At 41.0% G+C, this 15205-nt stretch overlaps 1 protein-coding gene across 1 annotated transcript in view; it reads right to left on the bottom strand.

Moving 5' to 3' along the window:
- Positions 1 to 15205, bottom strand: part of LOC109909555 (cadherin-12-like) — a 194997-nt gene that overhangs the window by 78796 nt on the left and 100996 nt on the right. The window contains exon 3 of the mRNA XM_020508572.2: positions 5021 to 5315. Coding sequence (XP_020364161.1) covers positions 5021 to 5315 — 295 coding nt within the window. The remainder of the gene's footprint in view (positions 1 to 5020; positions 5316 to 15205) is intronic.

Raw genomic sequence — 15205 nt, 5'->3', positions numbered from 1 at the left:
GTAGTTTGGGATGAAAATTTCAGAATTTTTGGTGGTCTTCCTAAGTCAGGATTCAGACACGGCTAGGACATCAGGGTTGGCAGAGTGTGCTAAAGCAGTGAATAAAACAAACTGAGGGAGGAGGCTTCTAATCTTAACATGCATGTAACCAAGGCTATTACGGTTACAGAAGTCATCAAAAGAGAGCGCCTGGGGAATAGGAGTGGAGCTAGGCACTGCAGGGCCTACTTGAGAAAAAGTCTAAAAGTATTTGGTTGTAAATATACTTAAGTATAAAAAGTAAATGTAATTGCTAAAATATTCTTAAGTATCAAAAGTAATATCAAGCCAACCAGATGTTCATGTTTTTAAAATTTACACTCCAACACTCAGAAATCATGTACAAAGTTCGCCAGATCAGAGGCAGTAGGGATGACGAGGGTTGTTCTCTTGATAAGTATGTGAACTGGACCATTTTCTGTCCTGCTATGCATCCAAAGTGAAACAAGTGCTTTTGGGTGTCAGGGAAAATGTACAGCGGCTTGCAAAAGTATTCACCCCTTTTGGAATTTTTCCTATTCTGTTGCCTTACAACCTGGAATTAAAATATATGTTTGCGGGGTTTGTATCATTTGATTTACACAACATGCCTACCACTTTGAAAATGCAAAATATGATATACCCTGAACAAGGGTATCTGTGTGTATCTTTTTGTATCCAAATCCGGCTTTAAACTTCTTCACAACAGTATCTCGGACCTGCCTGGTGTGTTCCTTGTTCTTCATGATGCTCTCTGCGCTTTTAACGGACCTCTGAGACTATCACAGTGCAGGTGCATTTATACAGAGACTTGATTACTCACAGGCGGATTGTATTTATCATCATTAGTCATTTAGGTCAACATTGGATCATTCACAGATCCTCACTGAACTTCTGGAGAGAGTTTGCTGCACTGAAAGTAAAGGGGCTGAATAATTTTGCACGCCCAATTTTTCAGTTTTTGATTTGTTAAAAAAGTTTGAAATATCCAATAAATGTCGTTCCACTTCATGATTGTGTCCCACTTGTTGTTCATTCTTCACAAAAAAATACAGTTTTATATCTTTATGTTTGAAGCCTGAAATGTGGCAAAAGGTCGCAAAGTTCAAGGGGGCCGAATACTTTCGCAAGGCACTGTATATACTGAGATCATGTGACACTTAGATTGCACACAGGTGGACTTTATTTAACTAATTATTTGACTTATGAAGGTAATTGGTTGAACCAGATCTTATTTAGGGGCTTCATAGCAAAGGGGGTGAATATACAGTGGGGCAAAAAAGTATTTAGTCAGCCACCAATTGTCTCCCACTTAAAAAGATGAGAGAGGTCTGTATTCTTCATCATAGGTACACTTCAACTATGACAGACAAAATGAGAAGAAAATCACATTGTAGGATTTTTAATTAATTTATTTGCAAATTATGGTGGAAAATAAGTATTTGGTCACCTACAAACAAGCAAGATTTCTGGCTCTCACAGACCTGTAACTTCTTCTTTAAGAGACTCCTCTGTCCTCCACTCGTTACCTGTATTAATGGCACTTGTTTGAACTTGTTATCAGGATAAAAGACACCTGTCCACAACCTCAAACAGTCACACTCCAAACTCCACTATGGCCAATACCAAAGAGCTGTCAAAGGACACCAGAAACAAAACTGTAGACCTGCACCAGGCTGGGAAGACTGAATCTGCAATAGGTAAGCAGCTTGGTTTGAAGAAATCAACTGTGGGAGCAATTATTAGGAAATGGAAGACATACAAGACCACTGATAATCTCCCTCGATCTGGGGCTCCATGCAAGATCTCACGCCGTGGGGTCAAAATGATCACAAGAACGGTGAGGAAAAATCCCAGAACCACACGGGGGGACCTAGTGAATGACCTGCAGAGAGCTGGGACCAAAGTTACAAAGCATACCATCAGTAACACACAAAGCCGCCAGGGACTCAAATCCTGCAGTGCCAGACGTGTCCCCCTGCTTAAGCCAGTACACGTCCAGGCCCGTCTGAAGTTTGCTAGAGAGCATTTGGATGATCCAGAAGGAGATTGGGAGATGAAGCCAAAATAAAACTTTTTGGTAAAAACTCAACTCGTCGTGTTCGGAGGACAAAGAATGCTGAGTTGCATCCAAAGAACACCAAACCTACTGTGAAGCATGGGGGTGGAAACAGCATGCTTTGGGGCTGTTTTCTGCAAAGGGACCAGGACGACTGATCCGTGTAATGGAAAGAATGAATGGGGCCATGTATTGTGAGATTTTGAGTGAAAACCTCCTTCCATCAGCAAGGGCATTGAAGATGAAACGTGGCTGGGTCTTTCAGCATGACAATGATCCCAAACACACCGCACGGGCAACGAAGGAGTATCTTCGTAAAAGCATTTCAAGGTCCTGGAGTGGCCTAGCCAGTCTCCAGATCTCAACCCCATAGAAAATCTTTGGAGGGAGTTGAAAGTCCGTGTTGCCCAGCAACAGCCCCAAAACATCACTGCTCTAGAGGAGATCTGCATGGAGGAATGGCCAAAATACCAGCAACAGTGTGTGAAAACCTTGTGAAGACTTACAGAAAACGTTTGACCTCTGTCATTGCCAACAAAGGGTATATAACAAAGTATTGAGATACATTTTTGTTATTGACCAAATACTTATTTTCCACCATAATTTGCAAATAAATTCAGAAAAAATCCTACAATGTGATTTTATGGATTTTTTTTCATAGTGAAGTGTACCTATGATGAAAATTACAGGCCTCTCTCATCTTTTTAAGTGGGAGAACTTGCACAATTGGTTGCTGACTAAATACTTATTTTTTATAATTTTTTTAGACAAGTCGTTTTTTTCATTTTACTTCACCATTTTGAAATATTTTGTCTATGTCCATTACATTAAATCCAAATAAAAATCTATTTAAATTACAGGTTGTAATGGAACAAAATAGGAAAAATGCGAAGGTGTGTGAATACTTTTGCAAGGCACTGTATGGAATACAAAGTACATTATTTTCTTCAGCAATTGTCATCCCATCATGCTTAGGTTCATGTATAAAAATGCCCAGTTGATATATTTTTTGGGCTACCATGGCTAGAAGAAGAGATCTCAGTGACTTTGAAAAGGGGGATCTCAAAGGAGCATTAGGGGGTTTAAAATGTGTGTGTGTGTGTGTGTGTGTGTGTGTGTGTGTGTGTGCGTCAGTCAGTCAGTCAGTCAGTCACCAGATCTCAACCCAATTGAGATTCTGGAGTGGCACCTGAGACAGTGTTTTACACCACCATCAACAAAACACCAATTGATGTAATTTCTCGTGGAAGAATGGTATCACTCACACCACTCCAATAGATTTGCACACACTTGTAGAATTTATGCCAAAATTTAAGCTGTTATGTTGGCTCATGGTGCCCCAATGCCTGATTAAGACACTTTATGTCAGTGTTTCCTTTATTTTGGCAATTACCTGTACATTGACCCGGCTCCATTAAACAATTTCTATCAGAGCACTGTAGAGATCTGATTTGCTGTTCTCTTCGCCAGGGCTTCATAGCAATTCAGATCAAGAGGAGCCAATCTCAAATTGAATTACCTTGATCTCCCTTCCCTGGGGGGAGATCATAAATACAAGCCTCGATCTGCAATGTACTCAGGCACATTGTGCATAACTGGCTTGCACACAGAAACATCAACATTTGTTCTCTATCTCCCTCCTGTTTACCTGTGATTATAAAACTCCCTTTCTTATGGTATTTTTTTTACTATGTCACGATATAAACCTCTACAATACAGTGTTGTTCATTCTAAGAAATGCATCTATTTTGCTATGAGAAGTTATCTTCTCTAGGGTAGGGGGCACTATTTTCACCTCCGGATGAAAAGCATGCCCAAAGTGAACTGCCTGCTACTCAGGCCCAGAAGCTAGGATATGCATATACTTGGATAGAGAACACTAAGGTTTCCAAAACTGTTAAAATACTGTCTGTGAGTATAACATAACTGATTTGGCAGGCAAAAACCTGAGAGAAATCCATCCAGGAAGTAAGATTGTTTTATTTTTGTAGTTTTCTATTTAATGCCATTACAGTATCTATTGACTTAGGACTCAAATTGCAGTTCCTATGCCTTCCACTAGATGTCAACAGTCTTTAGAAATTGAAAAATGAGGGAGTAAGACCAGTCTGAATGACTGGACCCTACAGTGTCACAGAGCTTCTTCATGCGCAATCCCGAGAGCGCGCCTTTCCTGTTGACCTTTTAATTGACAACGTTATTGTCGGTTTGAAATATTATCAATTATTTAGGCTAAAAACAACCTGAGGATTGAATATAAACATCGTTTGGCATGTTTCTTTGAACTTTACGGATACAATTTGGATTTTTTTATCTGGCTGTTGTGACTGCGTTTGAGCCTGTGGATTACTCAAGGAAACGTACGAAGGTTTTTGGATATAAAGAGAGACTTTATCGAACAAAACTAACATTTTTTGAGTAAATTAATGTCTTCTGAGTGCAACCATATGATGATCATCAAAGGTTAGTGATTCATTTTATCTCTACTTCTGACTTGTGTAACAGTTCTACTTGGCTGGTTACTGTTTGTAATGATTTGTCTGCTGGGTGATGTTCTCAAATAATCGCATGGTATGCTTTCGCCGTAAAGCCTTTTTGAAATCTGACACCGTGTTTGGATTCACAAGAAGTTCATCTTTAAACCTATATATATAACACTTGTATGTTTTCAGAATTTTTATAATCAGTATTTCTGTTTTTGAATTTGGTACTCTGCAATTTCACTGGATGTTGGTCAGGTGAGATGCTTCCATCCCACATACCCTACAGAGTTATAGCAGATTATAAATTACATATTTTGTGATATTTTGTTTGTGTTCCAAATGGCACCCTATTCTCTTCATAGTGTACTACTTTTAACCAGAGCCCATAGGTCTCTGGGTAAAAGAAGTGCACTTTAAAGGGAATATGCCACACAAAGTATTATCTGATATTTCTTCTTACCTACAGGTGACATCTCAGGGACACTAGCTGTGTACGGGCCTTCCAGAAACTTTGGCTCATTGTCGTTGATGTCCTGGACTTTGATCACAAACTGTGATTCGGGCTCCAGGGGCCTGTTTGTGTCGATATCGACAGCCTGGGCGCGAAGGGTATAGTAAGGCTTCACCTCCCTGTCAAGGCTTCTTAAGGCATGGATGTCCCCGGTCGTTGCATCAATGGTGAAAATGGAGCCGGCCCCTTCTCCCATGAGAGTGTACTTCACTGCGCTCTCGCCCTTATCCAGGTCAGTGTGCAGCTACAAGACAAGATAAAAAGGACAGGTTCAGTCCTAACATACTGCTAATGATTCATTGAGACCACTGAGGGAGAACAATTTAATGTTTTAAAGCAGTTTATGAAGTGAGTCGATGGGAATCACTGCACTTACTGACTGCACTTATAAAATACAAAGAATACCCCCCACATTCAATATACATTGAGTGCACAAAACATTAAGAAATACGATTGAGTTCCGCCCCCAGCCTCACTTCGTAGGGGTATGGACTCTACAAGGTGTCGAAAGCATTCCACAGGGATGCTGGCTCATGTTGACTCCAATGCTTCCCACAGTTGTGTCAAGTTGGCTGGATGTCCTTTGGGTGGCGACCCATTCTTGATACACACGGGAAACTGTTGAGCATGAAAAACCCAGCAGCATTGCAGTTCTTGACCCAGCCAGTGTGCCTGGCTCTACCATACCCCTTTCAAAGGTACTTAAATATTGTCTTGCCCATTCACCCTCTGAATGGCACACATTCACAATCCATGTCTCAATTGTCTCAAGGCTTAAAAATACTTATTTAATCTGTCTCATCCCCTTTATCTACTCTGATTGAAGTGGATTTAACAAGTGACATCAATAAGGGATCATAACTTTCACCTGGATTCATCTGGTCAGTCTATGTCATGGAAAGAGCAGGTGTTCTTCATGTTTTGTACACTCATTCTATACAAAGTAGTGTACCTGTTTGGCCCAGATCTGATAGAAAAAGTCAGTGATTCTGGATGTGCATATTACCTATATGATGACACACCCAACAATACAGATGTTAATTTGATCACCCTATTGTTGCAGGAAACTTAATCTAAAGTTACTTCAACCTAGTTAGTAAGTGAAGCTGGCAAATTTATATTTAACAACTTGTCGAGTGAACTTGAAACTTTTGGTCAAAAGTAACATTCTTTTAAGATTCTTCATTGTGAGCACACAACACTTCATCTGGGATTTGAACTCATAATCCCTTGGTTGCCAGTGACTTGAATTTCCTGCTATTCCAAAAGGTCTGTGGGCATGGAAGAGATTGGCCAAATATTAATTGAGAAGAGTTTAATATGTAATTTGCTAAAACACCTTAAAAAATTACAGAGGAATAACTTTTTGAGGCTATTAAATCCTTTCAGTCTGAAAAAAACCCAGGGCTTGATGGCATACTGTTGGAGATATATATGGCCTTTTTTATATACTCAAAGCTCCATTATTAGCTTATTTGAACTACTCCTATAGAAATGGTAGTCTGTCAGGTACTCAGCAGGAAGGTCTAATTTCACTATTATTAAAACAAGAACCAGATGGCAAATATAAAGATCCAGTCTAACTTAAAAACTGGAGGCCTCTTACACTTCAATGTTGTGATGCAAAAATGCGAAATGCAATTATTGTTCATACTGATCAGACAGTTTTTTTTTGCATGGACGATGAATTGGAGATAATATACGACAACTACTAGAAGTTAAAGAACATCATAAAACAACTAAGAAGCCAGGCCTGATATTTATAGTGGATTTGAAAAGGTCTTTGATAAAGTAAGACTCAATTGTATTTATAATTGCCTGGATTTTTTCAATTGTGGTGATTCTTTTATAAAATGGTTAATGGTAATGTATAGCAACCCCAGGTGTAAAATAGTACATATCGGCTACATCTCAGAGAGTTTTGAAATGTCAAGAGAAGTTAAACAAGGGTGTCTGCTGTCACTATATCTATTCGTCATGGCCATCGAAATGCTAACTATTAAAATCAGATCAAATAACAACATTAGAGGAATAGAAATCCAATGTTTAAAAACAAAGGTGTCCATGTACAGTTGAAGTCAGAAGTTTACATACACCTTAGCCAAATACATTTCAACTCAGTTTTTCACAATTCCTGAGATTGAATCCTTGTAAAGAATTCCCTGTTTTATGTCAGTTAGGATCACCACTTTATTTTATTTTATTCTGACTTTGTCCCATTCCTCCTGACAGAGCGGGTGTAACTAAGTCGGGTTTGTAGGCCTCCATGCTCGCACACACTTTTTCAGGTCTGCCCACAAACGTTCTATAGGATTGAAGTCAGGGCTTTGTGATGGCCACTCTAATACCTTGACTTTGATGTACTTAAGCCATTTTGCCATAACTTTGGAAGTATTTTTGGGGTCATTGTCAATTTGGAAGACCCATTTGTGACCAAGCTTTAACTTCCTGATTGTCTTGAGATGTTGCTTCAATATATCCACATACTTTTCCAACCTCATGATGCCATCTATTTTGTGAAGTGCACCAGTCCCTACTGCAGCAAAGCAACCCCACAACATGATGCTGCCACCCCTGTGCTTCACAGTTGTATTGATGTCCTCCAGCTTGCAAGCCTCACTCTTTTTCCTCCAGACATAACGATGGACATTATGGCCAAGCAGTTCTATTTTTGTTTCATCAGACAAGAGGATATTAGTCCATCTCTCCATTTCTTTGTCCCCATGTGCAGTTACAAACCGTAGTCTGGCTTTTTCTGGTGGTTTTGGAGCAGTTGCTTCTTCCTTGATGAGCAGCCTTTGAGCAGTCTGTTCATTCCAAGATTACAACCAATTAATAACCGCATTACCCCAAAAATAGAGGAGGCAGGTGGTAGCAGGAGGAGGCCCAATATAAAGGATCAAAACTGGAGGAGGAATAAAAATAGCATAAATAGGAAAGTATACGAGTTTCATTTGAGGACCAGGAAGTTGACAGCTGTGCCATTCAGATGTTTTTATGTACCGATTCCGTTGTACAGGGTGTATGAGTTCATATATAAAACTAATCAAGATTCAAGCCTTTGTGCTTTTCAGCTAAAATTATTCTATAGAATTCTTTCCACCAACAAAATGTTGAACATTTGGGGCATACAATCATCTTAGCTCTGCAGATTTTGTTGTGAGGATACATAATCAATAGGCCATTTATTTTGGTATTGTCCTCAGGTAGCCTGTTTCTGGTCTCAGGTTGAGGAATGGGTGAAAATGCATAACATTGATCTAAAATGTAACGTTTTCTGCTTCAGTGTCTTTAGATATTTTTGTCAGATCTTACTATGGAACACTGAAATATAATTACAAGCATTTCATAAGTGTTAAAAGCTTTAATTGACAATTACATGAAGTGCAGTGTTGACCCTTCTTTTTCAAGACCTCTACAATCCCCCCTAAAATGCTGTCAATTAACTTCTGGGCCACATCCTGACTGATGGCAGCCCATTCTTGCATAATCAATGCTTGGAGTTTGTCAGAATTTGTGGGTTTTTGTTTGTCCACCAACCTCTTGAGGATTGAACACACGTTCTCAATTGGATTAAGGTCTGGGGAGTTTCCTGCCCATGGACCCAAAATATTGATGTTTTGTTCCCTGAGCCACTTAGTTATCACTTTTGCCTTATGGCAAGGTGCTCCATCATGCTGGAAAATGCATTGTTTGTCACTAAACTGTCCCTGGATGGTTGGGAGAAGTTGCTCTCAGAAGATGTGTTGGTACCATTCTTTATTCATGGCTGTGTTCTCAGGCAAAATTGTGAGTGAGCCCACTCCCTTGGCCGAGAAGCAACCCCACATATGAATGGTCTCAGGATGCTTTATTGTTGGCATGGCACATAACTGATGGTAGCTTTCACCTTGTTTTCTCCGGACAAGCTTTTTTCCCAGATGCCCCAACAAATCGGAAAGGGGATTCATCTGAGAAAATGACTTTACCCCAGTCCTCAGCAGTCCAATCCCTGTACCTTTTGCAGAATATCAGTCTGTCCCTGATGTTTTTCCTGGAGAGAAGTGGTTTCTTTGCTGCCCTTCTTGACACCAGGCCATCCTCCAAAAGTTTTCGCCATCAATGTGCGTGCAGATGCACTCACACCTGCCTGCTGCCGTTCCTGAGCAAGCTCTGTTCTGGTGGTGCCCCGATCCCGCAACTGAATCAACTTTAGGAGACGGTCCTGGCGGTCCTGGACTTTCTTGGGCGCCCTGAAGCCTTCTTCACAATAATTGAACTGCTCTCCTTGAAGTTCTTGATGATCCGATAAATGTTTGTTTTAGGTGCAATCTTACTGGCAACAATATCCTTGCCTGTGAAGCCCTTTTTGTGCAAAGCAATGATGACGGCACGTGTTTCCTTGCAGGTAACCATGTTTGACGGCACGTGTTTCCTTGCAGGTAACCATGTTTGACAGAGGAAGAACAATGATTCCAAGCACCACCCTCCTTTTGAAGCTTCCAGTCTGATATTCGAACTCAATCTGCATGACAGAGTGATCTTCAGCCTTGTCCTCGTCAATGCTCACACCTGTGTTAACGAGAGAAGCACTGACATGATGTCAGCTGGTCCTTTTGTGGCAGGGCTGAAATGCAGTGGAAATGTTTTTGGGCGATTCAGTTCAGTTACATGGCAAAGAGGTACTTTGCAATTAATTGCAATTCATCTGATCAGTCTTCATAACATTCTGGAATATATGCAAATTTCCGTCATACAAACTGAGGCAGCAGACTTTGTGAAAGTTAATATTTGTGTCATTCTCAAAACTTTTGACTGTACTTTTCGGAGATCTGGAGAGACCGGGTCAGTCAATTACTAATAAACTAACACTCTTAGTAAAATTATTTATCTCCAACTCGCAATCTGTGGATTCTATTCGATTAGATAGATTAAAATTGTGTGTTAAATGTCACAGCATAGTTGGAAGCTATATGGTGCGTAGAAATCCGAAGAGGGTGGCCAGCAGAGACCGGAGGGAAGCTGAGGATTGGGATGTGGAATAGAATGGTTGAGGGGCAGCTCCTGGGGATCTGTGGGGGGGATCTTGGAGGGTTGGTGGCCTGGCGGTTGGGAGCTTGGGCCGGTGGCTGATGAATTGCTGTTTCGGGTCCCTGTTGTTGACCTTGTGGGAGATCTGTCGACGTGCCCTTGAGCAGGGCTGTGACCCTGGTTGCTTCTGTGTGTCACTCTTGATGTGAGTCTGTTAGATTACTAACGTGATGTAGTTGTTGAGCGGCTTCACTTCGAGTATATTGTATGTTTTAAATATATGTATTTTAAAAATAAATTATGATAATAAAAAAAATAGACCTTAAAAATTCCCTGCTGCCTTAAATTGTTAAATCATGTAAAATACACTCACTGAACTGTCTTAGCATGTTTGTGTTTTCTTCAGGTAATTTTTTTTAAACACCTTGCAAAATCTGACTTTGTCTGTCAGCCTGGGGGCATATGTACTGGCTTGACCCAGTTCTTTCTCCAATTCACAGTGCAGTTCCTCTTTCTACAATTGCCATGTATCACGTCCTGACCTTAGTTCCTTTTTTAGGTCTCTGTTTTAGTTTGGTCAGTGTGACGTAGAAGTCCGTCACTGGCCGCGGGCAGCATTTGGTTCTTTAACGCACACACATATTCATCACTCCTCCCTGCGCCATTATACCATAAGTTAACAATGTGGGTCGACACACAATTTAACTTCTGTCTTGGTGCATGCATTTCACACTTGTCAATGTTCATATGTGAGAGATACAATAATTATTATATTTATCAATGTTGTGGATGAGCGCATTGTTTGTTTGTTCTGTTCCTCTCTCTCCATCTCTGTAGCTTCTGGGTATGCTGGAAAAGGACCTGAGCTAAGGGAATTGGGTTGGCTTTATAGTGCCTGTCCCAAATGGCTCATTAATGCATATGGGCATATTGAAAGATATTGTCAGTAGTGATGTAATGTTGTAAATGTTATGTTGTGATATTGTTTAAAACCGTGTTGCAATGTATATCCTTTAGTATGTTTAGTTCATGGAAAATGTAGGTTTGTATTGTTAATTGATTAATTAATTAGGGTTAATTGTTCTGAGGGGAGGGGCAAGCACTACAAAAGAAGCCTCTCTCCAGTCTCAAAGGGGGATTTTTTGGATTGAGCTGTGGATGGGGCAGCATTGTTGTTAAGCTGTCCCATAAGGTAGACGTTGATGGCAGTACTGTTGTTTTCTGTTCCGGAATCACTTGTAAATAAACACCTTTGCACAGAAGAACTTTTGCGGTTCCGCCATCTTTTTATTTTTATAGAGGTTAGGTTATCCAGTTGAGCCATCTGGCCTACTCTACGTGACAGTCAGGGAGTGAGTTGGGGTGGGCAATATATGTTGTGTTTTCTAGGTTTTCTATTTCTATGTGTTTGGCCTGGTATGGTTCCCAATCAGAGGCAGCTGGCAATCGTTGTCTCTGATTGAGAACCATACTTAGGCAGCCTGTTTTCCCACTATGATTTGTGGGTAGTTGTTTTCTGTCTTTGTATGTAGTTTACCAGACGGAAATGTTTCGGTTGTTCTTTTTGCTACTTTGTATTTTTAGTGTTCAGTGCTTTTGATTAAAATGACGAACACTTACGATCCTTCCTACTCCTCCTCAGAAGAGGAGGAAAACCATTACACCATGATTGTGTTCCAAATTGCACCCTATTATTAAATACATGAAGAGAATTGGGTGCTATTTGGGACACAATCTAAAACTATTACAAACGGTACACCTGTTGACATGGAAGCATTTTTTCCCCTGTACAGGACATCAGACTCACAGATTGGATTGTGTTGTGTCTAATATTCAGTTACTGTAAAGTATTGTAACCGTCACCATGGTAGAACCCTGTTAGGTTTGTGTCTCTACACCTAGAAAAAAAATATCTTCTGGTGTCCCCATAGGATAACTGTTTTGGGGTTTCAGGTAGAACCCTCTTTGGAAAAAGTTTAACATGGAACCCAAAAGGGTTCTACCTGCACCATAACCCCCAGTTATGATAACAAATTACATTTTCCCCCAGTATGCTATACTGCAGATAGATTTTGGGGGAATTGTTTTTAATACCTGTGTTGTTGCATGTACATTGAGTGATTTATTGATTAATCTTATGCTACACAAAGATTCATAACATTCATTTTTCTAAACTAATCCAATATTTTAGTTAGATTTTTTGCACTTGTTACTGAAATAGTTGTTCCCGTTTAAATGGGTTAGATTGTATCCTCATACTGTTCCTGACCCTGGAAGTCATTATGAATGCAGGTTGCAAGTGAATAAAAAGTCAAACTGTTGAATATTCTAACTCTGGCTGGATTCCAATAATAATTATACGTCACTTTACAAGCCAGTATAATGCGCTTGACGGGCAAGAGCTCACCAGAACTGAGTACTGGCACCTCAAATGTACTACTGCTTGAGAAGCACTTATAAAATATTCGCTAAAAATTATTGTAGAGTTGCTGCACCTAAATATGAACGGTACCGGCACCCAAAATGAGTACCAGCACCTATTCTAGACCAAGTCAAGCACCTCTCCCTGACCGAGTCTGTAATACCTTCATGTTTCAAGCAGGATCCATAGTTCCTGTGCCCCAAGAAAGGGAAGGTAATCTGCCTAAATGACTACCGCCCCGTAGCACTCACGTTGGTAGTCATAAAGTGCTTTGAAAGGCTGGTCATGGCTCACATCAACACATCTAACCGTAAACCCTAGACCCACTCCAATTCACATACCACCCCAACAGATCCACAGATGACCCAATCTCAATTACCCTCCACTCCTCCCTTTCCCACCTGGACAAAAGGAACACCTATGAGAGAATGCTGTTCATTGACTACAGCTCAGTGTTCAACACCATAGGTTACCATAGGACCCACAAAGCTAATCACTAAGCTAAGGACCCTGGGACTAAACACCTCCCTCTGCAACTGGATGCTGGACTTTCTGACGGGCCTTCCCCAGGTGGTAAGGGTGGGAAACAACACATCTGCCACACTGGTCCCTCGTGGGTGTGTGCTTTGTCCCCTCCTGTACTCTCTGTTCACCCATGACTGCGTGGCCATGCATGACTCCAACACCATCATTAAGTTGGCTGACGACACAACGGTGGTAGGCCTGATCACCGACAACGATGAAAAAGCCTATAGGGAGGGTCAGAAACAAAGGAGATGATCGTGGACTAAAAGGAAAAGGATGGCCGAACAGGCCCCCATTCAAATCGACTGGGCTGTAGTGGAGCGGGTCGAGAGTTCGAAGTTCCTTGGGGTCCACATCACCAACAACCTATCATGGTCTAAACACACCAAGAAAGTTATGAAGAAGGCACGACGCCTTTTCCCCCTCGGAGACTGAAAATATTTGACATGGTTCCTCAGATCCTCAAAAAGTGCTACAGCTGCCCCATTGACAATATCCTGGTTGCATCACCACCTGGTTTGGCAACTGCTCGGCATCTGACCGTAAGGCGCTACAGAAGGTAGTGCGTACAGCCCAGTACATCAGTGGGGTCAAGTTTCCTGCCATCCAGGACCTATATAATAGGTGGTGTCAAAGGAAGACCCCAAACATTGTCAAAGACTCCAGTCACCGAAGTCATAGACTGTTCTCTCTGCTACCGCACGGCAAGTGGTACCGTAGCGCCAAGTCTAGGTCCAAAAGGATCCTTAACAACTTCTACCCCCAAGCCATACCGCTGCTGAACAATTAATCAGATGGCCACCCCCTTTGTTTTTACACTGCTGCTACTTGCTGTTTATTATCTATGCATATTCACTTTAACCCTACCTACATGTACAAATTACCTCGACTAACATTTACCCGCACACATTGACTCGGTACCAGTACCCCCTGTATATAGCCTCATTGTTATTTTATTGTGACATAGAAGTCGTTAGTTTATTTAGTAAATATTTTTCTTAACTCTATTTTCTTTAAAATTGCATTGTTCGTTGAGGGCTTTTAAGTAAACATTTAACCGTAAGATCTACACCTGTTGCATTCGGTGCATGTGACGAATACAATTGGATTTGATTTGACTTGTTAAGGACACTTCCATCCATGAACAAGTGCTGGTCACATGCAAGTAAATCAATGCTTTTCATTGGCTGATAATCCTTTTGTGCGTTCGAACCCATTTAACTTTAAATGCTTGCTTATGTTCGCAAGTGTGGCCCCATTAAGTCTCACAAAAGTTATTTGTTTTAACCTCACAGATAAAGAGGTACAGAGTCCAACTCCATGGAACTGGGACAACATTCAACAGGCCGCAATGCCACGGATGTTTGAAGTTTTGAGGGAGCGTACAAATGGCATGGGTTATTGCCAGAGAATACCATAAGCCGCCTTCAACGTCGTTTTAGAGAATTTGTGAGTACGTCCAACTGGCCTCACAACCGCAGATCACTTTTATGGCTTTGTGTGGGCGAGTGGTTTCCTGTTTCCTGCGAGTGGTTTCCTTTCCTGTCAACGTTATGAACAGAGTGTCCCATGGTGCGGTGGGGTTATGGTATGGGCAGGCATAAGCTATGGACAACGAACACAATTACATTTTATTGATGGCAATTTGAATGCACAGAGATACCGTGATGATCATCCGCCCCATCACCACATGTTTTAGCATGATAATGCATGCTCCATGTTGCAAGGATCTGTACACAATTCCTGAAAAGCTGGAAATGTCCCAGTTCTTCCATGGCCTGCACACTCACCAGACATGTCACCAATTGAGCATGTTTGGGATGCTCTGGATCGACGTGTATGACAGCATGTTACAGTTCATGCCAATATCCAGCAACTTCGCACAGCCATTGAAGAGGAGTGGGACAACATTCAACAGGCCACAATCAACATGCTGATCAACTCTATCAGAAGGAGAGGTGACGCGCTGCATGAGGCAAATGGTGGTCAAACCAGATATTGACAGTTTTTCTGATCCACGCCAATCCAACCGTTTTTTAAAGGTATCTGTGACCAACAGATGCATATCTGTATTCTGAAATCTGAAATCCATAGATTAGGGCCCAATTTATTTATTTAAATTGACTGATTTCCTTATATGAACTGTAACTCAGTAAAATGTTTGAAATTGTTGCATG

The sequence above is a fragment of the Oncorhynchus kisutch genome, linkage group LG18 (genome assembly GCF_002021735.2).
Source record: "Oncorhynchus kisutch isolate 150728-3 linkage group LG18, Okis_V2, whole genome shotgun sequence".
Classification (NCBI taxonomy): domain Eukaryota; kingdom Metazoa; phylum Chordata; class Actinopteri; order Salmoniformes; family Salmonidae; genus Oncorhynchus; species Oncorhynchus kisutch.
The sequence above is the reverse complement of the archived record's forward strand: the minus strand, read 5'-3'. Positions and strand labels throughout refer to the sequence as shown.